At 38.9% G+C, this 27,234-nt stretch overlaps 1 protein-coding gene across 5 annotated transcripts in view; it reads left to right on the top strand.

Moving 5' to 3' along the window:
• Positions 1–27,234, top strand: part of ASPH (aspartate beta-hydroxylase) — a 213,717-nt gene that overhangs the window by 14,599 nt on the left and 171,884 nt on the right. For 2 of the 5 annotated variants that reach the window (XM_032882624.1, XM_032882623.1), the window contains exons 1-3: positions 16,288–16,355; positions 22,146–22,295; positions 25,661–25,729. In XM_032882624.1, coding sequence (XP_032738515.1) covers positions 16,346–16,355; positions 22,146–22,295; positions 25,661–25,729 — 229 coding nt within the window. In that variant the 5' untranslated portion in view covers positions 16,288–16,345. Of the gene's footprint in view, positions 1–16,287; positions 16,356–22,145; positions 22,296–23,740; positions 23,786–25,660; positions 25,730–27,234 lie in introns of those variants that run through there. The other 3 variants (XM_032882625.1, XM_032882621.1, XM_032882622.1) reach the window with 2 other exon arrangements.

The raw sequence follows: 27,234 nt of genomic DNA, 5'->3' as shown, positions 1-27,234 counted from the left end.
CTCAGTCCATTTTCTCCCGTTATTAAGTTTCTGTCTTTGATTTCTCTTCACTTGATCTTCTCTTCTCTAAATGTTCATAAGCTCATGGTCCATGCAGAAGTGGGAGATAGGCTGTAATTTGCTCTCCCTGATCTAGAGTAAGTGCTAGGGTTGAGAGAGTTACTTTCAATGTTTGTATAGGCAAGCACCATGTTTTGTTTTGTTTTTACCTCTAGTGCTTAAGTGATTATCAGGACATGGTAGGTACTCAGTAAATATCGGAATGAATGAACACAGGTAAAAGTCTTCCTTCCTTCCGGTAGATCAAAAGGGCACTGAGGCTAGAGGCGGTGTTTTTGTGTATTCTACACTGCCTTGAATGTAACGAGTGCTCACATATTATGCATTACATGGGTGGATTTTTTTTCCCCCACCCAGGTTGATGTTTTGGGCAAGAAAGTAGATAAAAAAAAAATTCTTATTGACATTGTAAGTGTTGGCGCTGAAGAAACAAACAGCAGAATTATTAGGAAGTGCATACTTTGTTGACGTGGAGAATTACTGACATAGGTCAGGTCCTTTAATAGGTCCCATTGAGGCACCATGCTGATATTTTCTACATGGTAGTAACTCTGTCCATGGAAGCTCCTCTCATCCCTCGGGGTTCTTCTTGGCCGTTAGTGCATTCTGATGCGGAAGAAGGTTTGGCAGAAGCAGCCGTTTTGTTTGTTCTGTATTTTGTGAAATTGGAAAATTTCTCTCTACTTTGTAAGATACTGATTTTCCCATTACTTTGATTTTTAGATATGACTGAAGGATAGGCCACAATGATTTATGTGAACAATGAAATTCTACTGAATTTTTGTTCCCTTTTCCTTTTTCTTTTTGATACTGGCTTTTAAAATTTCTTTGGAAGAAATAGGAATATTTCCTCCATAACTTAAGATAAGGTTTTGTCAGTTTTGAGGTGCCTGGGTGGCTCAGTCGGTTAAGCATCCAACTCTCGGGTTTCAGTTCAGGTAGTGGTCTCAGGGTCCTAGGATCAAGCCTCGGGTAGGGCTCCCCACTCAGCATGGAGACTGCTTTAGATTCTCTCCCTCTCCCTCTGCACCTTCTGCTGTGCTTTCTCTTTCTCTCGCAAATAAATAGAATCTTTAAAAAAAGATAAGGTTTTGCCAGTTTTTTTTTTCTAAAGATTTTATTTATTAGGGAGAGCTTGCAAAAGTAGGGGGAAGGGCAGAGGGAGAAGCAGAGTCCCCACTGAGCAGGGAGCTTAACATACTGCCTGACTCTAGGACCCCAGAATCACAACCTGAGCTGAAGGTTGATGTCCAACCAACCGAGCCATGGAGGTGCCCCCGAGGTTTTGTCAGTTTCAATTAAAAAATAAAAATCGATGAGGTGAACAGTGCTAGCATTTATAAAGATGATTTCAGAACAGATTGTACCTTACAATGTTGTATCTTTAAAATTCAAGATTATGATTTTTCCCAAGTGATTATTTTTACCTATATAGAATGCATACCCTAATATAGTACTTAGCAAAGTGAATTTTTATTTTATTTTCATTTGATTTTCTCCTCCACTGGGGCTGTGAGCTAAGTGGCCTCTCTGGTTCATTGCTGCAGCATAGGGTAGGGACTGCAAGAGTATTTGTTGAATGAATGCATGTTCAGATGCATGTAGAAAATTGCGGAAGCCTTTTAAAATTTACCATCCTGTGATTTTTATTACTTTGTGCCTTAAAATTGGTATTGGCTTATAGAGTTAAAAGTGCTTTGTTTTGTGGATCTGAATTATGTTGACCAGAAATGTTCTGTTTAAGGGTAATACTTTTATCCAAGACGGTAATAAAAATACTTACCCACTGCTCCAGGAGATACCCGACCTGATCAGAAGGACAGCACCTGTCAGGCATAGCTGTGCTTTCTGCCTGAACATCAGTTTCTCTATACTTTGCAGAGCGCATTGAGACTTTAGCCTCTTAGCTAGTCTGATCTTCTTGGGTTCTATTCTTGTGGGCTGTCAGCAACAGACTGGGTTTTTCTGGAATATCTCCGAAAGACCAGTATTTGAAAAGTGTTCGCTGCAGTGCCACCTGAGCTCAGGACAGTGGGGTGCTTGGTGACTTTTTTTCGGGGTGACCTCAGTCATGGGAAGGGGGTGCATTTGTTGAAGCTGGAGCTGCGGAAGTGATTGTGGAGGGAGTTTAGAGCAAAATGGGTCAGCAAGAGGAGAGTTACAGGACATCTCTGAACATGTGATGAGATGACATTGACCATCACTTTGGTTTTGAACTGGGGCAGGATCAGGACAGCATGGACAGCCTTGAAGTGTGGCTCAGGGCAGTCAAATGATGAAGCTGATGGGGTTCCAGCTGTACGTGCCCTGGACGTTTCTGTCCCTCACCTAGAACCAGCCTGTCCACCACCACTGTGTGGTTTGCTTTGGTTTTTTTAAAATGCTCATGTATGTTACATTTGCTTTACCATTTAGATGGGACAAAGAGTAATTTTATATTTTTAGATTTTAGTGGGAATCCCTTGTAAATTGTCCAGTGAAGTTAAGAAGGGCTTCCTGCATCCCAGGCCCCACACTCAGTGGGGAGAGCACAGAGCAGAGCAGTCCAGCGCCAAGCCACTGGGGGCGTCGCTGTCTTTGCGCTGCAGAGCAGTAAGTATTTGTTGAAAGAACAAGCTATGCATGATCAAGGAGGAGGGAAAAGGAAGACTAAAATGAGAATGATCTGAGGCTTTTAAGACTCAAATCTACAACTCCGGCTGAAGTTTTCTGGGTAGTCAGATTTTGGGGAATCATGAAAATTGGAAGAAATGGCAAAGGTACCTGAAAGATAAATGGCCCATTCCATTAAAGAAAGGTAGATTCAAGGCCACTTAAACTGATGTCTCATGACAACCCTAGCAAATTCTCATATTAAAAATTATTATTATACTTTAAGATTTTACTTATTTATTTGAGAGTACAGAGGGAAAGTGAAGAGGGAGAAGCAGACTCCCAGCGCAGCGAGCTGGATGTGGGACTCGACCCCAGGACCCTGGGATCATGACCTGAGCTGAAGGCAAACACTTAAACCAACTGAGCCACCCAGGGCCCTAAAGATTGTTTTTAAGTGCATAGGAAAGAAAGCAATGAAGACTAAGGAGACACTATAGGTTTACTAGGTGCAACTTGTTTAAAAAGGAAAACAAAAATTAATTGTACATTTAATAAGGTTTCTAGACTAAGTGGTCAGGACACAATGTTGATATTTTTCCTGACTTCATCAAGGTATTTTACACCATCTCTGAAAATCTCCCTGTGCCTAAGATGGCAAAACATGGGTCATATTATATGGTTTGAATCACAGCCAGACTGTGGAACAGTTCCCACAGAGCGCTGATTTTAATGGGCTGGTGTCAATTTGAAGGGAGCCCTGCCTACTTAATGCAGAGTAAATTCATGGATGGCACTGAGCTCTCAGGGGACGGGAATGCGGGAAGGAGGGAAGACACACTGCAGAAGAATGGCCTGGCTCAGAAGGTAGACTTTGACAGTAAGCTCGCTTTTGCAAGTGAGCTCACCCTTGAGGACAAGCTGGGAGAGACTTGAAGTAGTAGATACAGTATCTTGGTTTGTTTTTGTGTTTTATTTGTTTGTTTGTTTGTTTTTGAGGCCTAGTATTTTGTTTGTGTTTTGGTTGTTTTAATTGCTTTTAGTCTCAGAGGGAGTTGGCCTGTACGATATGCCTGACAAACAAGAATCCCTTTCAGTATTTGTGTTCTCAGTGACCAGACTGAGGGAGGTGAAAATCCCATTGTGTTGGGTGGGCTGCGTCTGGAATGGTGGCTTCAGATTGGGGGGAAGGAGGCTGCTGTTAGGGAGCCCGTGATGGCAGACTGCTCAGAGGAGGAAGAGCTTTCTGTGAGGCCCTTGGAGGAGGAAGGGGTGAAAACGCTGGGGCTGACTAGTCTGGACTGTGGGGTCCCCCTTGAGGACATCTCCATCTCCCTGGCTTTGAGCAGCTTCTGGGTGGTAGAGGAGTTAGGTTTACTTTCCTGGGTGCATTTGAGACAGAAACTGGTGGAAACTGGCCTGCAAGCGGATGGAGGTCTGTGAGCAGAACTTGCATGTGGGAGACATTGAGTAGCAGCAGCTTTCTCTTGGGTTTCTGTTAAGTTTCAGACCAGTGACCGGATTCATGTCCTTTTCATTACCACTTCATTTAGGACTTGACCCTTAGCTCCTTGGATCTTCTTTTATAAAACCAGTTTATTTTTGTTTTTATTTTTATATTTTTCTTTCTGTTTTGAAACTTTTAAACCTATATAACAGCAAAAAGCTTCGTACATTGAAAGGCTTGTATACTGTTTCTTTGGATTTACCAGCTGTTAGCACTTTGCCATATTTGCTGTGCAGGTGTGTATTTATCCATTTATCTTTTTCTCTCTCGTTTTTTGGGCATCTTCGAAAGTAAGCTATGGTCATCAGAGCAATTTAACTCACTTAACTACTTCCTCATCTATCTCCTAAGTACAAGGACATTGTCCTACAGAACCACAATAGAGTTCTCCAACCCAAGAAATTATGTAAATACATTCCATATTCAGATTTTTTTAGTTGTCTCCAGAAGCATCTTTAAAACTTGAAGACTTTGTTTGTTTACTTGCTTTTATTTACTTACCCAGAATCTAGTCATGACTTAACCTTGGAGCTCTTGACATTTCGGATTCCTAGCCCTAACCCTCTGGAGCATTTGATTCTTTTTTTTTTTTTTTTTTTTTTAAGATTTTATTTATTTATTTGACAGGCAGAGATCACAAGTAGGCAGAGAGGCAGATAGAGAGAGAGGGGGAAGCAGATTGCCCACTGAGCAGAGCCTGATGCGGGGCTCGATCCCAGGACCCTGGGATCATGACCTGAGCCAAAGGCAGAGGGGCCACCCAGCGCCCCAGGAGCATATGGTTCTTTAGGACTAGATTGGGCCTGGAAATCTGTCTTTTCCTAATTTTTTAATATGAAAATATTTAATATGAAAATATAATATGAAAAATTTAATATGAAAACATATGAAATTTAATATGAAAATATTTCCTAATTTTTTAATATGAAAATATTAATATGAAAATTTCCTAATTTTTTAATATGAAAATATGAAAATAAACCTTCAAGGCAGTTACAAGAAAAGCTCATTTAGATTCACTAGTTGTTAATATTTTGATGCCTTTGTGTTCTCTATTTGTCTCTCTAGAAAAACACATCATTTTATTCATTTTGCTGCTGAACATTTGAAAGTTAAACCATAATACCTTACCCCATAATACTTTTAAGTCGTACTAACATCCTTCAACTTTTTTCCTAAGGATGAGGATATGCTCCAACATAATCACAATGAAATTATCACACTTGAGAAATTTAACACTGTTTTAGTACTGTTATCTAACCTAAAGTCCATATTCAGATTTTCCTAATTTATTCCAATAATGACTTTAAACTGACCCTCCAGCCTACCTTTGAATTCTTGATGTCTATTTTACGTGAAGATTTGTTCCATTAAATTATATTCCGCCCCCGCAAGGCTCAGAGGTAAACTATATGCCTTCTCTGTAAAACGTGTTGCCTTTTGTGATTTTCTAAAGATTTTACCATGTATTCAATGTGAAGATTACAGTAAAGAGAAATTTTTCGGTTTCTTCAGTGGTCTGGTAATTTAAATTTGTGGGTCATGAAGAGTTGGGGGAAACAAACAAATACACTAGTAAACTAGTTTTTGAAAAAAGTTAAGGGGTTCAAGTGTTGGCAGGGCTGTCAGGTAGCAGAGGAATTAGATTTATCCCATCCAGTTGAATTTGAGGGGAGAAGAACTAACTTAGAATTTTTTTGGTGACTCATCATAGCTAATGGAGACATTCCTTAAAATTATCAAAATCTCTCTTGCTTTTACTTGCTGTGATACCTACCCTTAAGCGACATTTAGTTGACATCATGTCTTTGACCTGGTCTTTGACTCTGTGACCTTCCTTCTCGCTGGCACAGTGTTTGAGCTCGTGACAGCGCTTCTGTCAGTGATTGTCACAGGTCCACAAGCTGGAATAGATGTCCCATTTCAGAATATGAAGCATGGAGCCCTGTTAAGTTAGATTTTCTAGTTCGGTTATAAGTAAAAAAATAAAATTTTGATAGCATCAAAATTAAAAACTTTAACCCATCAAATGATGTTTTAAGAAAATGAATAGGAAAGTCATAGCCTGGCAGAAAATTTTGTAACACATAGATCTATTAAAGGGAAGGTATCTAGGAAATACAAGGAACTCCTACAATTCAATTTGAAAAGGCAATAAAAAAATAGGCAAAAGATTTGAACAGACAGTTCCCAAGAGAGGATAAATGGCTAATAAATACATCAAGAAAATGCTCAAACGTTGGTCCTTAGGAGAATGCCAATTAAACCACAGCGAGATACAACTACATACTCACCAGAATGGCCAGTATTAAGAAGACTGACAACACCGAGTGTTTTGGCAAAATCCTAGAACAAAAGAACTCTCCTATCTTCTCAGTACATATATAAAATGGTAGAACCACTTTGGGGAAAGATCTGGCATAATGCTGAATGTACACGCGGGCTGTGATCCCGCAATTTCTAGTAATTTAACCCAAGAGAAATGCAGGTGTGTATTTCTAATGTGCAGCCAATAGTCTTGTATAGGAATATTCCTAACAGCTTTGTTCGTAATAGTCCAAAATGGGGAACCGTCCAGATTTCTGCCAGTAGCAGAACGGCCTGATACACAAAGGAATGCTACCCAGCCACAGAAGAGAATAAACTCTACTACACAGAACATACTTGGCTCTCAGGAACATAAAGTGAAGGGAGGGAAGCCTTACACAAACAGGGACATATGGTGCCATGCCATTTTAAGAAATTTCAAGAATTTTTTCACCTACAGTGAAAAAAAAGAAAGGAAAACAAAGAGGCTGCCTCTGGGGTTGGGGTTGGGGGGGAAGGTGACTGGAAAGGGCTAAGAGAGAACTTAGGGGTGGTGTTAATGTTCTGTGTTTTGACAGGGATTTGGGGTACACAGTGTGTATTTTTGTGAAAACTCGGAATGTACACTTAAAATTAGAGCATTTCGTTTCATGTAAATTGCACATTAAAAACGATAAATATTAAACTGCAGTTTATGATATAGAAGCTGAAGCACTTAGGGGAAGTGAACCAATGTCTGCAGTTCATTTTGAGCTGTATTATACGGATAACGTAGGCTAGTTGATGGGTATGGAGGGGATGAATGGACATGCCGTAAGTGTTGTAATAAAATGTTCGTGGTAGAAGCCAAGTCGCAGTATATGGGTATGCTTGGTAAAATTCTCTCAGCTTTCTTGTGTGCTTGAAAATTTCCATAATAGAACATTGGGAAATGACTCATATTTTTTTTTTTTTGAAGCATATGAAATAGCCATTTGAGGGGCGCAGAATGGTCAAATAGTGGCAGGTGTTCGTGGGCTGCCCTAATAACGTGCATCCACGTTTTGTAGCTGTTTCATTTAGCAGTCTTTTTCTGACAGGGTGATGATAGACAATGTCATTTTCTTCCAGTCCTTGTGCTTAGCTGGGCTAGATTAGTCTGTGGGTGGCAGAGGCTCTTAACTGTCTTTGGGGCCGATTCCTTAATATGCCAGTCAACTCTGCCTGTTCTAGTCCGTTTGGTTTATATCAGATCTCGCTTCCAAAGCGGAGTTTCTTGTCTATTAGCAGTGAGGCAAGAGGGCCTCTCTCTATGTGGTCTGCTCTGGGAGCAGTGCCCTCCTTGCCTCTTCTAGTTTTTTGGCCTATAATTTTCTAATAATTTGACTCTAAAATCCATATGTTTTGCAGTTTACACATGAATCTACTGTATTTTGTGCTAGGGCTTTCATATACCCCTTCCCTCTCTTTCCATTTGCATCTATAGGACACTTTATCATAAATGTTGAATTCTTTTGTCCTAGAAGTGGAAACTGGTGAGGAAGGACACCTTTGGATCTTTTGCTTTCTAAAGTGGTTAAGGTCAAAAAGCCTTTGGGGACACAGCTGCAAATCAGTTGTGGTCATACCTGTTGGCTTTGTGACCTGGTCTCATTGCCTCACTACTGGAGTTAAATGAGTGGGACTAGGCTTTTTTTTTCATGTTACTCTTTTTAGTTTTGGAAAAAGAACTTTTTTGTTTGTTTGCTTGAACAACTTTTCACTACCTCAGAGTTTCTGAGTGGACACCTCAACTCAGTTTTCTTTATACCTTCTGCTACTTCTAGTTCAGCAGCAGACTGTCTAATTTTGAACTCCATAGTAACTGACCACCACTAATAACTCTTACCCACATACAGATGACTGATTAGCCAAGGAGTGCTTTTTCCCTCAAGTGTTTTCTCTTTCTCGAGTCCTCTGTAGGGAGAACTAATTAAGTTGAAAGCACTAACCTGTTGGACGTGGTGGGAGGAATGAGTTTTTGGAGTTCACTACCATTTATATCATGATTTTAGCATTTCACTAATGGATCTTTGGTAAATCACAGATCCATAAGGTGGTTGATGGACCTGTGTTCATCACTGCTGAAGAGAACGACTGAATCCAGAACACAAACACAGGTGTACCTGGAACAGTGGTTCCTCAACCTGGGGTTCCAAAGAGTAATAAAGGTTCCAAAAACTAAAGGGAGGCTGTTATAAATAGGTGCAGCTAATATTCCAGTTTCCTTTATACTGGTGAAAATGTAAATGACTTTCTCAGTTTTGTTTTACTAAATTGTAATACCCCTTGTCACTCCCTTAGCCACTCGTGTCTTTTCTGTATGGGGTTAGTCAGGAGAGCAGTGTGAGGCATCGGACCGTCGGGCCAGGTGCATGGGGCTGCGGTGTCCTTCCAACTTGGGCCTTCTTATGTTCAACATAGGTGACAGTCACTGAAGATGGATCAGTGAGGAATTTTTCTGACACAAAGCAATGAAAACTTGCTCAGACAAGTTTGAGTTCATGACCAGTGTTTGGTGAACACTGAGATTCTTTTTTAATATTTCTCTTAACTATTTGTAAGTCTTTTCCTATTGTGAGTTAATTTTAACATAACTCATGGAGATGGAGGAAAATTGAAGTGACGTGGCATTTGTTGGACTAAACTTTGCACCCTTATTTCTCATGTTAGCAGAAAGAGGTTTGATTACTCATATAGTAATCAAGAATTTGAGAAGGAGTTTATGCATTTAACAAATGTTTATGGAGTTCTTACAAGGTATAAGGCAAATGTACAGTAATCAACAAGGCAGATGTGGTCCTTGGCTTTATGAAACTTGCATTCTGGAGGAAGAAAGAGATTTAAGAACTAAATACCAATGAAGTAACTTTAGGAAGAAGTACATACTACCATGAAAGCGTATTAGAAAGTGTTCTCACAGGAATGTATATACAATAGGAAAAGGGTATTCTCTTCAACAAATGGTGTTGGGGAAACTGGACCACTTTCTTTCACCATACACAAGAATAAACTCAAAATAGATTAAGGACCTGACCTGAATGTGAGACCTGAAACCATGAAAATCCTTGGAGAGAGAACAGGCAGTAATTTCTCTGACGTTGGCCATAGCAACATTTTTCTAGATATGTCTCCTGAGGAAAGAGAAATAAAAGTAAAAATAAACTTTAGGACTACATCAAAAGAAAAAGTTGCTGCACAATGAAACAATCAAAAGAATGGAAAGGCAGTCTGTGAATGGGGGAAGGTATTTGCCAGTGACATAGCTGATAAAGGGTAAGTATCCAAGATCTATAAAGAATTGATCCACTCAACACCCAAAAAACAAATATTCCAATTAATAAAAAGTGGGCAGAACACCTGAGCAGACACTTCTCCGGAGAAGACATACAAATGGCCAACAGACACATGAAAAGATGGTCAACATGACTCATCATCAGGGAACTGCAAATCAAAACTAAAGTGAGGTCTCACCTCACACCTGTGAGAATGCCTAAAATCAAAAACACAACAAGCAACAAATGGTGGTGAGGATGTGGAGAAAAAGGAACCCTCTTGCACTGTGTGGGAATGCAAACTGCTGCAGCCACTCTGGAATATAGTACGGAGGTTCCTCAAAAAATTAAAAATAGAATTACCCTATGATCCAGTAATCACATTACTAGATATTTACCCTTAAAGTACTAATTCAGACGGATATATGTACCCCAATGCTTATTGCAGCATTATTTAGCATAGCCAAACTATGGAAGCAGCCCAAGTGTCCAATGATAGATGAATGGATAAAGAAGATGTGGTATATGTATATAATGGAATATTATCTAGCCATAACAGAGAATGAAATCTTGCCATTTGCAATAACATGGATAGAGCTAAAGGGTATAATGCTAAGTGAAATAAGCCAGTCAGAGAAAGACAAATACCATGTGATTTCACTCATATGTGGAATTTAAGAAACAAAACAAATGAGCCAAGGAAAAGAGAGAGTGGCAAACCAAGAAACACTCTTAATTATAGAGAATAAACTGATAGTTGCCAGAGGAGAGGTGGGTGAGGGGTGGGGGAAATAGGAAATGGGGATTAAAGAATATACTTATCATAATGAAAAAAAAATAATAATAAAAGAGAGAAACAACAGAAAAAGAAAATGCTGTCACAGTATTTTGTGAAGGCTTCTTTGAAGAGGCAGGATTTAAGCAGAACAAGCAGGAGGTAGTTAGACTGGGGAAAAATATATGGTGGTCCACCAGTGTTGATGTTCAGGAAGAGAGCATAGCCTATGCAGAGACCCTGCGACAGGACCAGAGTGGGGTGAGTTTTTTTGGTTTGTTTGTTTTTGGTTTTTGTATCTGGAACTTACGCAGCTACAGGAAATGACACAAAATGAAAGCCAGAGTAGTAGTCTGGGGCCTATTCAAGGCTGTGGGCTTGTAGACCACATCAAAAGTTTTTATTTTATCCCGAGAATAGTGTGAAGCCATTCAGGGGTTTTTAGAGGGTAATGATATAATTGGATTGGAAAAAAAAATATCGTGGGCGTGCCTGGGTGCAGTTGGTTAAGCATCCAACTCTTGATTTCGGCTCAGGTCATGATCTCAGGCTCGTGGGATGGAGATCTGTGTCAGACTCCATGCTCAGAGGGCAGTCTGGTTGAGATTCTCTCTGTCCCTCTGCACCCCCACCCTGTGCATACTCACATGTGCGCTCTCTGTCTCTCTCAAATTAATAAATACATCCTTAAAAAAAGAAAAAGTATTGTGGCTGCTGAATGGAACAATAAAGGTATGTTAAAGTATTGCGGTAGCCTAGGAGATGATGGTAGTGAGGATTTGGGCAACCTCAGTAGAGAGGCAGAAAGATGGGTGATTTGAGACACAGTTTCCCATTTTTTATGTCATGGCACGTGTAGATGGTTTTTTAAAAAGTATCATACTGTGGTAAATAGACAAGGATGACCCAGGGGCTGAGGGGAATTTGTACTCTGGCATAGTTGTAACCCATTTGTGTCAGTGTGATGGCTGCGTCAGACTCTGAGAGTTGGGTGTTTGGGAAAAGAGGAAGAGAATGAAGTCAGGGATGAATCCCAGGTTTTTGGTTTAAGCAGCTGGTTTGATGGAAGTGCTTCTAAGATCTGGACAGCTAGAAAGGAGAGGGGAAAGATCGTGGGTTCAGTTGTGTATATGCAGAGTTTGGGGTTTCTGTTAAGTATTCAGATGGGATATTGAGAGGGCAGATATTCTCCTTTGAGGAGAGAATTTAAGCCATATGGAGGATGGCTCAAAGTCAACTAAGGAGATGGCATAGGACCAAGGCATACAGAATTTCCGCATTGAAAAGTCAACTAGAGGAGACTGAACTAGCAAATGACATTGAGAATTAGAAAGGCCAGAAAGATAGAAGATATACCAGATGATTCTGAAGCAATGAAAGTCAAGGAAGGAGAATGTTTAAGGAGGGAGAAGTCTTCTGAGAGGGCAAGTAAGATGAGGACTGAGAACGTTCCATGGGGTTCAGTGACCTGGAAGTCATAGGCATGACGTCAGAGCAACTGTACTGCGCAGAAACTAGTGCGGGTTGTGGGCCACCAGAAAGTGAAAGCAGGGAAGTAACATCTCTGTTGAGAATGTCTTCTGTGACGGGGAGGAGAGAGAGCAGGGGCAGGCTCTGGGCTTGAGTGGTTGCGGGTACAAGAGAGTGAAAAGATGAGCAGAGTGAGGGAGCCAAGGGCTTGGGAGGAAAGCAGAGAATAGAGGTGGTGAATGGAGGTTAGTGATGGTTGGCAGTGCGGTGGAGAGTTTCCTGCTGAGGCTTCTGTTCTCTGTGATGTAAGAGGCACTGGCATTTTCTGAGAAAATAGACGAGGGGCAGAGATGTTAGAAATAGCCCTCGTGGAGAGCAGGAGAGTGAGTGTTCTAGAACCTGGGCAGGATTGACACGCAGCCCTGACAGCTGATTGGGGTTGGCTCCACTGTGTCTATGGAACTTCCTTGGGTGTGCCTTGCTGCCCTTCTAGTCATAGGGAGGGAGAATAATGGAGTTCATCCAGGGAGATACGGCGGATGCGTGCCCTGAAGGGATAGAGGGACACTGAAGGGATAGAGGGACAAGGGGTTTAGCAAGTCAGGGAGTGATTTCACTGATGAACTGTGGACTCTTAAGATGGATATGGAAAGATGTAAAGGCAAGAGGCAAGGAGGGGTTCAGAAGAGGCAGAAACAAGAAAACCAAAGGTCCAAGAGGAAGCTGTTGAGTAAACCAGCTGGACAAGTGGGAGGGTTATGATCCGAGTGGGTGTTTTTATCCTATGTATCACACATTTGGCACAACCTAAATCTTCCAGCACTGAGTGGGGGGCACTGTGTTTAAGGAGATTTTTACTCACTGTCTGCTGAGTTGCCTTTTGTTATGTCTGTAATACTGGCTATTTAATATCAGGTTTCAAGTGGTAAAAGTTGCTCACGTTTGCTTTGGAGACTATACATACATGAAGAGGGGTATGTGTGTGTATGTGTATTTAAGAAATATATTTTTGGTATCTTACAGTATCCTGCAGTTCTCATGATGGGGGTCATGCAAACAGAACTTTCTTAGCAGGGTTGCAGGATCTATGAGGATGATTGTACCAGGAAAGCTAGAGATATTTCAGCAAGGATGAAGATATGATTAGGAAGGTGAATTAAGGTGGGTTTATAAGAAGATCCACAGTAGGGATATAAGAATGAATGGTGGGTAGAGGATGGAGGCGAAGAGGATCACTGGAGATGAAGGAACGAAAGAGAACATGTCATATTTGCCACACAGATAGATACTGACGTCATGTGGTGTTGTATGGAGTATGGAGGTGAAGACAGCACTGAGGGGCAAGGGCACTGGAGGTTGTCCATGACTGTGATGAGGGAGGGGGAGGGCAGTAGAGTTGGATGGCATGGGCCACAGATGAGCAGGGTTTTGTTGTTGTTTTCTTTTTCAGGTGGTAAGGAAGTGATGGTCTAGAAATTGGTAAAGCAAGAACTGAAGGGAGTGGTAAAAGCAAGAACTCTTTTCCTCCTCTTCCAGACCTTGATAATTAGGGTTGCACCCGATCACCTGGCTGGGAACCTGTTAGATATGCACATTCTCAGGCCCTACTGACTCAGAAGCTCTGGGGGTGGGCCCACACTCTGTGTTGTGATAAGCCCTCCAGGTGACTCCAGTGTGCTGGTGAGAACCATTGCTGGCAGTGATAGCTTGCTTGGGTGCGGGGAGGGAAGTAGTCAGTGTGACCCGTGAGCTGTCTGATGGGTTTCCCCTGGTATGTTTTGGAAGCAGATAGAGATTGGACTTAGTGGACGTGAGACTTGGCTTTTCTGGTCTCCAGTGGCATCAGGCTGATAATAATAGTTTCAGAGCACATGCTAGATGTTTGGTCTTTGCCTGGACCTACGAACTTGCTGTTAGCCCCAGCAGTGATTACAAGGACTGGTTCATTTATAACTTTATTTGTCATTGCTAGGGTTTTAAACACACGATTCACTGTATGCACATGTATTTATTTTTAAACTTTTCATAAACATTTCCTGTCATAAAAATAAGTTGTTATTTTTTAGATTTTATTTATTTATTTGACAGAGAGAGAGATCACAAGTAGTCAGAGGGGCAGGCAGAGAGAGAGAGGAGGAAGCAGGCTCCCCGCTGAGCAGAGAGCCTGATGCGGGCTCGATCCCAGGACCCTGGGATCATGACCTGAGCCGAAGGCAGAGGCTTTAGCCCACTGAGCCACCCAGGCACCCCAATAAGTTGTTATTCTTGTAAGTGCTAGTTACAATTCAAAATTTCTTTTTCTTCAAGGAATGTGATTGATTGAATGTTATTTCAGGTTTATCCTAATCACGCTATCTAGAATACACAGGTATGCCATTATTGTGACACTAAGGAGGGAAAACATTTTATGAAAAAACTGCAAAACTTGTAAAATGTGAAGGAGAAGGTTGTGTATATGTGTGTGATTTGTCGAGGGGGTATCACTGGAGCTGTGTTAAAAGGCCTCAGGGATGAGGCGTATGTGGATTTAGTAGGTGTGCGTTGGCCACAGACCTGTAATTGGGATGCAGCTGGCTTGGCACTGGCCAAGGGAGGGAAGGATGGGAGGGAAGGAACCCCAGCAGCTTGGGCAGTCATGGAGGCTTGTGTGTGCATCCTCTTTGGTTCGCACCATTGGTTCGAACCAATGATTGGTTCATTGGTCATGCGTTGCCTGGATGAGTTCAACAAACATTGATTTCGCATGCCTGATTTATGCCAGGACACATTTTAAAGACAAGGAAGTTGAGGCCCCCAAATTTAATGTCTTCCCCAAATCGAAGTTCGTGAAGAAGCCAGGAATCGAATTGGGTTCCTTAAGTCTGAAACGGGCTATGCCCCTCCCCCATGTGAGTATAGTAGCTTGGTTTCCTGTGGCCCCGGGACAGGTCTCTTGTCACTCACCCTCTCTCTGAAAACAATAAAACAAAGGAAAGCCTCCAAAATACTAAATTTGCATGATGACAGTCGTCTTAAATCCCTGTCAACAAGTGAGTCACTATCATGTAAGTTTTAGCAAGCCCTGACTTCAGCAGGACAGGTCTTTGAGGAAAGGAAAGGGAAACTGGAAATGGCTTTTGGTCAGAGGACACCTAAAACACTTGTCAGTTTTGTTTAGTTGGCCCTGATGCCTTGTTTGCTCTGTTTCTAGTCAAATATTGGGACCATATGTTGCTGACTCCTCTTCAGACCATTTAAATGTTTAATTTGCAGGTGAAGCATTCAATTTGACTGAAAATATTAAACACTCATAATAAATAATTTTGGAAGCCTGCTGCCTTGCTCTGGATACTATTTGTGCTGAATTAGTTATATACACTAATCAGAGCTCTGATGAATTCTGTGAACTGCTAATCTTAAATCAGTGGATAAATGGTGGTAGCATTGGGCTGGTTATATTTCACAGAAGGGATGATTTGGAGTTGGAGTGGAGAGAAGTGGAAGAAATCAGAATTAGTTGCACACTCTCTTTCCAATATCTTCTCTTGATGCCCTGTTTCCTAGATCACTGCTGTCATGCTAAAGGATTTCTTCTTTCCCTGTCCCTTCTCGCTCTCCCAGCCTCCCTTTCCTCTCCTCCCTTCCCTCCCTCCATGCTTTCATTCTCAGTTCCCTCTCCCTCCTTCTCTAGTGAAATTTCTTTTTTTTTTTTTTTAATATGGAGGAATTAGACTTGGGATGGTAATGTCTGCATATCAGAATTCTAAAAGCATTAATTAATTTCTTACTATTTAGTGTTCTGTTTCACTCACACAAACTAAGTCATGGTCTTTTTCATGTAAGCATTTGATTAGGTTCTGAAGGGCTAAATCAAGCTGGTCCCGGGCATGGGGCCACATGTTACAGCAAGACTTGTTTCAGTTTTGAATGATTTGGTCGTTGGGCTGAAACCATTGAGGGCTGAAACCGTTGAAGACCGATCCCAAGAAAACAAAACTGGCAGCACAATTTGTTCCATTTCCTTTTCTCCAAATTTTTTTTTTTTTTTTTTTTTTTTTTTTAAGGGTTTGGGAGTTGGAAGACAGGACCAACCAAGAGGAATCCCATAAGTGGGAGAGAAAGGCTATTGCATTGTTAGGAGCATTTCAGCCTGAGTGATTAGCAGTATTTGGCCATGAGAAAGAGGCCTCTAAAAATAACTGGTGAGCAGAGTTTGCAGTCAGGTCCAATTTCAGTTCTAGAGGCCTTGCCTGTGGAGCAGTTGGCCAGGCTCAAGCTCTAGTAGGGAAGGGTGTTCGGCCTGCTGATAGCGCTCTGGTTTTTGTCTTCCATCTGTATTATTCATGGATTGAAGCAACCAAAATGGCTGAAGGTAAAGGTGCATTTTTATTGTTTGGGTTAAAACTGGTTTAGGATCTAGCTGGCAAATTTTAGCTTTATTTTCAGTTGCGCACTCTTAAAAATATTTTTGGCTAAGTGCTTCGACCACATCTTCTGCATTTTCTATTTTAAACTACTGGAGACATCAACTTCTTATGGTGGCTAAATTTTTCATGGAGTAATCTGTCTTTAATCTGAATATGTTTTGGTGTCTTAAAATATCTTTTCGTATATTGTACTATCAGAGACCGCAGTTTACAAACTTCAGAAAAATGTACAAGTGGCCTTCCCTGGTTTTATAATCACGGTGAACTTAAAGAATGGTGTGTATTCAGATTTCAGATTATAGGAAATTTAAGGCCTGTGTGAGTCTCTGCCTATGTTAGCGAGCACATTTAATTGGTTTAAGCAAAGCTTGACTCAGACTTTACCATATGTGGAAACTGACCAAATTTTTGTGAAGGGGGCATTATATGGGAAGTAAAGACAATAGAATTTTATTTTGTTTTTGTTTTTAAAATGGGATTATTTACTACAAATGTTCTTTAACAATGTGTTGAATTTACATTTTTGTCTTTTGTTTTTTTTCCCTTACTTTGTAGGGTGAGAATCTCTTTCCACTTAATTGAAAGTAAGCTACATTAGCTCATTATGGTTTTGCTTTGTTTTTCAATTTGTTTTGGACTTTTTATTTCTGTTTTTATTTGTCACATTAGATAACCCTACTAGATTGGTTAAAAACTACCATAGTTCTGCTGTGGCGTATATGTTCACAAGCAAAACACCATCTCAAGACCCCAGGTTTCTATAGCCTTCCCATCCTGCTCATTATATTGAAATTTTATTTAAGGAAAAAAAAAAGACGTTATTCAGACAGCTTCCAACTCTCAGCTGCCTAAGTACTTGGCCAGTGGAAGGAGTCTATTATTAGTATAGAGAATATGAGTATTCCTACTCTGAACATCGGTGTGAGTAAATGGTTAGAATGGGTCACTTGACTCTTCTGATAAAGTACCTCATGTCGCCATGACGAAGAATTTGAGGTATGTATCTTGAGTTCTTTTATAAGACATTTCTCCCCTTTTCTGAGGATTATATAATCTGTGTAGTGAGTGAGGTAAGATAGGCGGTACTTACTGTTAACAGTTCTTGACTCCCAAATGCTGACATTTTGAACATGAAAAAATAATCAGTTTGATGAGTTGCTTGACAGTTTTTGTGGTTTTTTTTTTTGTTAAAATTTTAAAAGTGTGGGGTTTATGTATAAATACAAACTTACCAGCAGAACTCAGACATGGTTGATTTGTAATTTAGTTTTTTGTAACCCAATTAAGTAAGTGACTGCCTCCTGTTCAGGAGCTGGGGTGTATCTTCTCTTTTCTTTTTCCTCAACCAAATAAATAAAAGGACCTATTGTCCCTAGCCCACATTTTGTAGAGAGACACATTTCATTGCTCACTGTGGTAATTTTCTGTGTTGGGTAGTAATGTAACAACAGTTTTCTGATTTGGAGGTCATTACTTCTGCTGGGTCAACATGGAGAAAAATGAATCATGTAGTTCTTGCCATATTCTTAATCCCGTTTAAAACATCTTCTTGACTAATCCCTAGGACTGTGGGTCAAATAATGAGTCAGAAAATGAAATGAAGACTCTTAGATTTATTCTGATCTTAGGAAATAGGGTTAATTGCTAGACATTGCTCCAGAATACCTTTGGAACAAAGTGCGGATTTAAGGTTTGCTTAGGGTGTTTTAAACTCTTTTGAAATATTTATCTTATGCTTTTTTCAGTTAATTGGACAGGAAATAATCTGCCCCTTGGGACTAGGTATGCCATATTTACAAAGTGACACATCACAGGAGTATTATTTGGTGTCAAATAAAAAGTTCCCCTAACAGAGATGTCTTGGGAAAGAATCCTTTCTATAACTTACCGTTTGTTCCTTTGTGGAATTAGTAAATATTAATAATACTAGAGTGACAATTTATTTGACATTAGAAAGGATAGATATAGTATTGCTAATATTTTCATATTCTAGCTATTTACCCTTTTGTTGACATTCATCTTTTAAAGTGATAAATTTGTTTGGTAAATAGTACTGTAAATGAAAAATATTTCTAAGATTTATTATACCTTTTTTGCATTCTTAAACAGTTTAAAATAATATTTTAATGACAGACTCAATCTGAAGGTCATCATTCCCTTGTACTTAAGATTACTTTAAGGGCAATTTAAGATTATTATCTTTTACTTTTTTTTTTTCTTTAAAGATTTTATTTATTTGACTGAGAGAAATAGCAGGAGAGAGAACACAAGCAGAGGGAGTGGGAGAAGGAGAAGCAGGCTTCCTACTGAGCAGGGAGGTGGACATGGGGCTTGATTCCAGGACCCTAGGATCATGATCTGAGCCAAAGTCAGATGCTTAACAACTGAGCCACCCAGTTGCCCCAAGATTATTTTAAGGATAGTTCGAGATTTGCCTTCAAGCATCAATCATAGTCACCCCCTGCCATTTAATTTTTCAAATTTTTTGCTCTTGCTGCTGGTTTTCATACCTCCCACAGGCCTTCCTTCCAGCAGCACTTTGTTGCTTGAACTCCTATAGGTTAGGTTGTCTTTAAGGTATATTCTTTAGTTTTGTGCAGTATGTTAGTATACTAGATCAGAGTTGTTAGAACCATGTCTAAAACAAATGTAAGTCGATTCTAGGCAAAAGTATATTCTTTACTGTGTTTTGCTCCCCTTCCCCCCATTCCTGGTCTCTGCTATGGTGCATGCATTTATGTAACTTAAAAAAAAAACTTTGGTATTTGGTTTTGCAGGTCCATAACTTAGATGAATATTTGCTGAATTAATTTGGATAAATGAGTCTTTCCTTTTGAGAATTGTAGAAATTTTCCTCTTCCATTTCTGCTTTAAGAAAGAGAAATGGGGATAGACTTGAACTTTGAATTCAGATAATTATTTTATTTCATTAGCTATTTCATTACAAGCTCATTTTAAATTATCAATCCATATTTGGAGGTAAATAGATATTCCAGAAGGCATTTTCTTATTGTAATTAGTATTCTATATAAATAGGTGTGTATGCATATATTTATATGCTATATAAAAATAGGGTTTTTTTTTTTAATGTATTTGATAGAGGCAAGGAGCAAGCACGAGTGGGGAGGGGAGGGGGAGAGGGAGAGAATTTCAAGCAGACTCTGTGCTGAGTGTGGAGCCTGACCCTGGGCCTCTATCTCACGATCCTGAGATGATGACCTGAGTCGAAAGCAGGAGTTGGTTGCTAAGCCGACTGAGCCACCCAGGCACCCCAGAAATAAGGATTTTTTTAAATACAGCATTGAAAAATATCTCCTATGCGTCAGCGTTTTAACAAATTAAATCCGTAACATTGCTAGTGAATCTGTGGTGCTCCCCTGTCCACTTTTTTCTTTTATTTTTTAAAATTTTAGTGATGCTCTATATTGTTCTTATAGTTTTTATGTTCAAGACACATAGAAGTATTGGAAATCATTATTTTCCCCCATTGACATTGCCAAAGTTTTCACCCAGTCTCCCCCTCCCATGGCTGTGTTCAGATATTGAAACAGTGAAGCCTGTTTTAAGTGGATTTAATATGCGATGTTATAATCTATGCCCAGTAAGAATTTTTTTAATGTAAACGTTATGATTTTGTGTAGCCAGCTTTTAGGAGACTGCTAATAATAGATCTTACTAGAAACAGATTAGATGATCATATGTTATTTGGTAAGTATTCTTTTGTGAATTCACCTTATGACTATAAATCTGGCCCTTTTTGATAGGTCTGTTAATATTTAAAGAACATTAGAAAGAGAAATTGACTTTTTCGTTAAGAATGAATTTTGTCTTAGTCACATTTTTATAGACTTAAATATAGATATCTAGATAAAATGTAGTATTTGAGTGTGTATACGCACACATCGACTCGTTCTCAGACTGATTTAGTTTTTTATGACCTCTTTTGAAAAGTTGAACTAGTGATTTGTTTAAAAAACTACATATCTTTTTAATAAGAAGAATTTCATTTCATTTTTTCTTCCTGAAGATTTGTCAGTATAGTTGCTTTTAGCCAATGGATACTACTATCAGTATTCTGTAATGAGAGCTGGATTTAGGGGTGAGAAAGCAGGTTCTAGATTAGAGCTAGTGAGCTTTCTCAAAGTCAGGTAACTTGGCCCACTCATGTGGGTCAGGGAACTCGGGACCAGGGAAGTCAGGGTTAATTCCTAGTCCTGCCCAGTTTGTGCCTGGGACTTGGAGTAAACCACGTAATCTTTTTTCTATAAAACATGGATGATGATTCTTGTCCTTACCCTCAATGGTTCTGAACTAGGCACCCCCCTTGTAGGAGACACTGAGATGAGTTTCGGAGTATTTTTGTTTGTGATCATCGGGGAGCTACTTAACTTCCAGACCCAAGGAAGCCAGGGAGGCCAGCTGGCCTGCAGTGTGAGGGACAGTTGCACTGGATAAAGAGTTGTTCCGTACAGACATCCAGAAATGCTCTCTTGAGATACACTGACCAGCCCCTTGTGAGGGTCACGCACCGCCACGCACGTGGGAGCACTTTGAACTACGCGGGCACATGCTCAACAAAGAGAAGACAGTGTCCTGCTCTACCACCTCCTTGTTAACTTTTCCTTTTCTCAAAGTGCATTTGGGAATATGATATATCCTTCGAATAACATTATGTTCCCTTTCAAGAGAAATTTGAATGCAATGGTCCTTTCTTTTAAGGACGGTGTGGATCGTTTTCTGTCAGTTTCACTTGACTTTCATTATTTTTGTTTACTTTTGGCTGTAAGAAGCCTATTTCCAGAAGAATAGCAAATGTGATAAATGATACTCAGTGGACCACAGTATACAAAGCTGTTTCCTGCATTGAGACGGATGGTGAATGATGAGCCTTTTCCTGCTTCCTTAGGTCCAAGTGGGTCTTGTAAAGGAGAAGGACTTACGGACTATTTTGCTTCTCTTCTTCCCTGATCTCTTTCCTATAAATAGTCTCCTTCCTTCCTTCTCTCTTTCTCTGGCTAAGAATATGGAGCCATTTTGGGGGGAGATATTTTCTGTGGCCCTCAACAGGCTTTTTAAGGTTCTCCAGAAACTCAGTGGGTCAGAGAAAAGGACGTGGCCACATTTCTTTGTGACTTCATGAAGTTGATATGCGCTGAACTTTGGAGGAGGTTATATGTAAAGAAGTTAGAAGAAAGATATACATATTACATATAATATACATATTATGTAAACCTTTATTTAAAAAAAAATCGTTTGCCAATGAGTGGTTTATTTATTTTTTTTCATTACTTCTGAGTCAGAGTTTTATATGTGTGGTGTTGATTCTAAGTAGAATCGCTTCTTTTTCAAAATCTTTATTTTAGGGGCACCTGGGTGGCTCTGATGGTGCGATGTCCACATTCAGCTCATATCATGATCTCCAGGTCCTGGGATCCAGCCCCACATCCGGCTCCCAGCTCAGTGGGGAGTCTGCTTCTCCCTCTCCCTCTGCCTTTCCCCCTGCTTGTGTCCTGTCTGTCTGTCTCTCTCTTTCAAATAAATAAATAAATAAATAAATCTTGGGAAAAAAATCTTTATTTTATGAAACATGTTTTGAGAATTTGAGTGAAAACTGTTTTTGAAATGATTTACCATTGTAAGTACTTTCAAATTACTGGAGAAATAATTCAGCAAAAAGAGGTGTTCAATAAAATGTCTTCTTCTATGATGACATTGTTTGTTTTATTTTTAAACAGAGACAAAGCATGGAGGACACAAAAACGGGAGGAAAGGAGGACTTTCTGGAAGTTCATTTTTCACGTGGTTTATGGTCATTGCATTGCTGGGCGTCTGGACTTCAGTAGCTGTCGTTTGGTTTGATCTTGTTGATTATGAGGAAGTTTTAGGTAAGGATTTTAGTATTGTTTCTTATTTGAGTTTGTAAGCATGAAAGACATCCTTTAGTAATCTTAAAAATTTATTATTATTTTGGGGGTAAGTTCTGTAGCCTTTCAGTTGCTCTCAACAGTACAGGAACAAAAGGGGATGTTACCGGGGTTCCCTGGGTGTAGTGGCTTTTCAGCTTCTTCGAACATAATATGGAGTAAAAATCAAAAATTAGTATTTATGTATGTATATTGCAAAGAAAAGTTTTATCAAATAGTGCTTAATTCTTAGGAAATGTAATACTGCATAATTTCTGTTCCATTGTATTATATTATGAATTTTAAACATTTATGAGCCACTGACCTTATGTCAGGACCCAATTTGCAAGACCCTACCTTAGAGAGCATTTAGAAGCACACCCCTTTGTCTTTGTTGGAATGAATCAGTGTGTTTGTGTGTGTGTGTGTGTGTGTGTGCGCGCGTGCGTGTGTAGGTGCTTTCTGTATGCTGTTGAGGAGGTTGCCATGTTTTTTTTTGATGTCTTCCTTTCTCCTATTTTTCCTTTTCTCTCCCCATAATCACTGCAGTTTTTCATGACTTTTTACATTAATGTTTCTTTACCATTTTTGGAGTCATACTTCGAAGTCACAGTCTTTTTTTAAAGTTGAGATAAAATTTACATAACGTAAAAATCAACATTCGTAATATGTGAAAATGTACAGTTTATTCTTTTTAATATATTCCTCATGATCTAATTCAGAATATTTCCATCACCCCCTCTTCCCCTCTCCTGGCAGACACTAATACACTTTCTATGTCTATGATTTTCTTACTCTTGACATTTCCTATAAATAGAATCATACAATATGGGTCCTTTTGTGTCTGCCTTTTTGCATTTAGCATACTGTTTTCAGGCTTCAGTACTTACTGCATTTTACAGCTGAATAATATTCCATTGAATGATTACACACCACATTTTGCTTATCCATTCATCAGTGGTGGACCTTTGGGTTCTTTCTACTTTTTGGCTATTGTGAATACATGGTCTTCCTCTAATGATCCAGTGAAAAGTATGGGCCCTGTCACTGAAAAAAAATGCACGCTCCTCTAGATGTACCATGTCGCATCGAAACCCACCCCGCCTTCCATAAAGACCCTGCACTTCTGCTCTAGATATTAGGTTATAGCCATCTTTCGGTGGGGGGAGACAAAACATGCTGATGGATAATCCTCTGTTTGTTGAAATTTTTCATTATTTCTTAAACGGGAGTGTCTCTGGATAGATAATAGAGTAATAAAGGAAGAATTTTAGTTCGGAGACAAACATCTGAGTAGAAATCTGTGCTTTTGTTGACTTACACAGTGCTGTGTTGCTAGGGAACGTCTATTAGACAAATGAAGAGATTTAAAGTGTTTGTACTTTTAAGGGCAAGTTAACAATTTTCATGTTTTTACATGCATGCAGCCAAAGCAAAGGACTTCCGTTATAACTTATCAGAGGTACTTCAAGGTAGGCTATTAGAGATACATTTTAAGTCTACTTGTTTTGGTCTCTAAAATCTCACCCTTATTCTACTAATTTAGTTATTCCCTGCATCTGAGAAAATAGGTGGTATAGGACCAGTGTCCCCCCTTTGAGTTTGTCAGAAAGTATGGTATTTTCTATCTTTTTAATGTTACTTGAGCTCTCTGCTATAGATCGCCTCCACTTGCTGATCAGCCCTTCTTATTTATATTTTCTTAGCCACAGAAATGATAACTTCTTTATCTCTCTGTTATTGTTATTGTGATTATTTTTATTTTTATTTTTATTTATTTATTTTTTAAGATTTTATTTATTTATTTGAGAGACAGAGATCACAAGTAGGCAGAGAGGCAGGCAGCAGGGAGCCTGATGTGGGACTTGATCCCAAGACCCTGGGATCATGATCTGATCTGAAGGTGGAGGCTTTAACCCACTAAACCACCCAGGCGCCCCTTTATTTTTATTTTTCATGTGTATGTGTGTGCTTTTTATACCGGACGTCTACTCTGCTAGTTAACTATTTTCCTAAGTAGAATGAGGGCTCTGGGAGGGTAAAGATTGCGCATAGCCACTCGACTCCACCAGTTCTGTGTGCTCTCCTGCAGTGTTTTAACTTACACCTTATTAAAGAGTTGGGAACAGTGCTGCAGATTGGTTTTTTAGTACTAATGGCTCTATCTGTGGATGCTGTTAAAAACACTGCTGTATGTGATGTCTCCTCACAGCCGCTGTCCAGTGCTGGTTCTAAATTATGTTTATTTTAGAATGTTTTTTAAGGAATTGAATGTGTTTGACTTACGTTTGGAGTGCTAAACATGGCAGTGCTCCTAGATGATAAAACCTTAAGATAACATTTTACTCTGCTTGAAGAGGAAAGGCTTTGGGAGTACTGTATTCTCAAGTAATCTGTTTTAAGCTTTCTGTGTTTTTCTTGGTAGTAGATGGCCAGTGCTAGTTAAGGTTTTTTGTTTGTTTGTTGTTTTGTTTTTTTAAAGGCTTTTTAAAAAGTTTTTTATTTCTTAAAGATTTTATTTATTTATTTGACAGAGAGAGAGACAGAGAGAAAGGGAACACAAGAAGGGGAGTGGGAGAGGGAGAGGCAGGCTTCCTGCCAAGCAGGGAGCCTGACATGGGACTTGATCCCAGGATGCTGGGATCAGGACCTGAGCCAAAGGCAGACGCTTAATGACTGAGCCACCCAGGTGCCCCACTAGTTAAGTTTTAAGTGGGATAACTAAGATTATTTTTTTTGTCATTTCAGGAAGCCAGTCTTATTAACTATATTTCCAGAAGTCTTTTTTTTTTTAAAGTTGATTGGTGATGTTTCTGTTATGAATCATTATTGTAAAATATAAAATTAATTGCCCTCATATTTTTAATACTTGATGTTATTTGTTTATATTTAGTCTTTATTTGAGGCTTGGTGGATGTTCTTTTTATTTTGAATATTGATGGTGGTGAGGAACTTTCGTTACTGTAGAAGCATTATATTTTGATATAACTGTTAGAAATCAAGAATGTTTCTTATATATGTGGAAATTTTTACCTCAACTGTTTTTGGTAACATAATAAAAAATTCATCTGAAACGATTAAATCAAGGGATTATTAAAACTTTAAGGAAGATATTATCTCAGTTATAGTTCTTAGATCGTAAAGCAAATGTTTACTGAATCTGTCAGTGAATCCTTATCATTTTTAGGTAAGATCTTCATTTAGCACTGCTTTTCAGGATTCAGAGAGCAAAGAATTGCATTGATTGGTAATATTTATGGCTGATGGTCAGGACTGCATTAAGGGGTAATACCTTATCAAACTTGTTTTCCCTTTTCTTCCCATCCATCTTTTCCTCCCTCTTGCAGGAAAACTAGGAGTCTATGATGCTGATGGTGATGGAGATTTTGATGTGGAAGATGCCAAAGTTTTACTAGGCAAGTAGACGTTTTCTTTTTTATTAATGGTGGTAGAATGCTGGAACAAAACAGTATCTTTGCCTTGATAATATGTATGTCTAGTCACACACATTTTATGGATGATGTTTTCCCATTTCAATTCTGTATTTCATTCTTACTGAAATGGCTTAATTGTTTTTCCATGGACTTATATTTCAGCATACTTTTATAATAAATGGATAAGTATAGACCTCTTGCACATATATTTTCAATAACCTAATTTCATATCTGTGTTCAAATTTAAAGTACTTCCTATTCTGAACTTAATATCTGAACATATAGATAATGTACTAGCCTGTTATCAAAGATGGTAATTATAGCCACTCTTTAGCATCAGTTGGTGTAATTCACTTCCATTTGAAACTATAAGTTTCTAAAGGCTTACGTAAATCCATTTTGAAATAAAATCACAGTAGCCAACATTTTAAAATGTCACCTGCATGTTTTAAAGGTAACATTAAAATATGAACCAGTAGTTTTTTGGCCAGGTTTCATTGTTTTAGAAATCTTGAGCCCTTCTCTTTCTACCACCAGAATTACCTTTCTTTATCATTGAGATATTTCGTGTAATGTATCAACATGTGATATTCCCTCATTTGTTTTAAAATGCTGCCTTCCTAGAAGGGATGATGCTGATTTTAATATGCAAGCTTTATGTAATCTGGCCTGGTGAGATGTGTGTTTCTGCTTGTTAAAGAGCATCACTTCCTTTTCTTTACTATTAGTAAAGAAGTGTATATTAGTATAGTAGTATAATATTAGTATTAGTATAGTAGTGTTACATGTGTGCTATGTTACATGTATACTATTAATATAGTAGTGTTACATATATTAAAATCTTATATACTAAAGTATTTAGAAAAATAACAAATACATCATGGTACTATATACCATGCTTACCAGAGTAATGGTACAGAGAAATTCAATTTGGACCCACAATTTTGTGTTTATTTTATGGATATGAAAAAAATGAGAGGGTATCACATCTATAACCAATGAAACAATTTTTGGTAGATTAATCTTAACCTCCATATAAAATAGTAAGTTCTAAATATGGAAAAAAGGGTTTTAGTTGTGATTAAATGTAATTTAGCTTCTCAATTTTGACCTTAGTTTATGTTTTCTTATTACTTCTCAGTGGGAATTATGTTTGCAACTTAATAGTGGAAGCTTACTCTTGATGAAATTTTTTTTTTCCTGTCTTAATCTTAATGGAATTTTTTATGTAATTTTGTCATTACATATCTAAATTTTTCTTTGGATATAGTAAATCCTCAGAAGACTATAATCCTAGACATGAAAAAGAAGTAAGATATATAGAATTTAACCTACCAAAATGATGCTAATTTGCTTGCCTATAAGTGGTTTATTATTCCACTTACTACTTTGCTTTAAATGATGAATTCTGAATAGTGAACCTTGTTCATTTTAAAGATAACTTCATATGGGCCATGTTTCCTCACTTTTAGAAATACTATTCTCAT

Source organism: Lontra canadensis, unplaced genomic scaffold (genome assembly GCF_010015895.1).
Source record: "Lontra canadensis isolate GAN:19392208 unplaced genomic scaffold, GSC_riverotter_1.0 scaffold83, whole genome shotgun sequence".
NCBI lineage: Eukaryota > Metazoa > Chordata > Mammalia > Carnivora > Mustelidae > Lontra > Lontra canadensis.
Note: the sequence above shows the minus strand (reverse complement) of the source record. Positions and strands in the feature narration are given on the sequence as shown.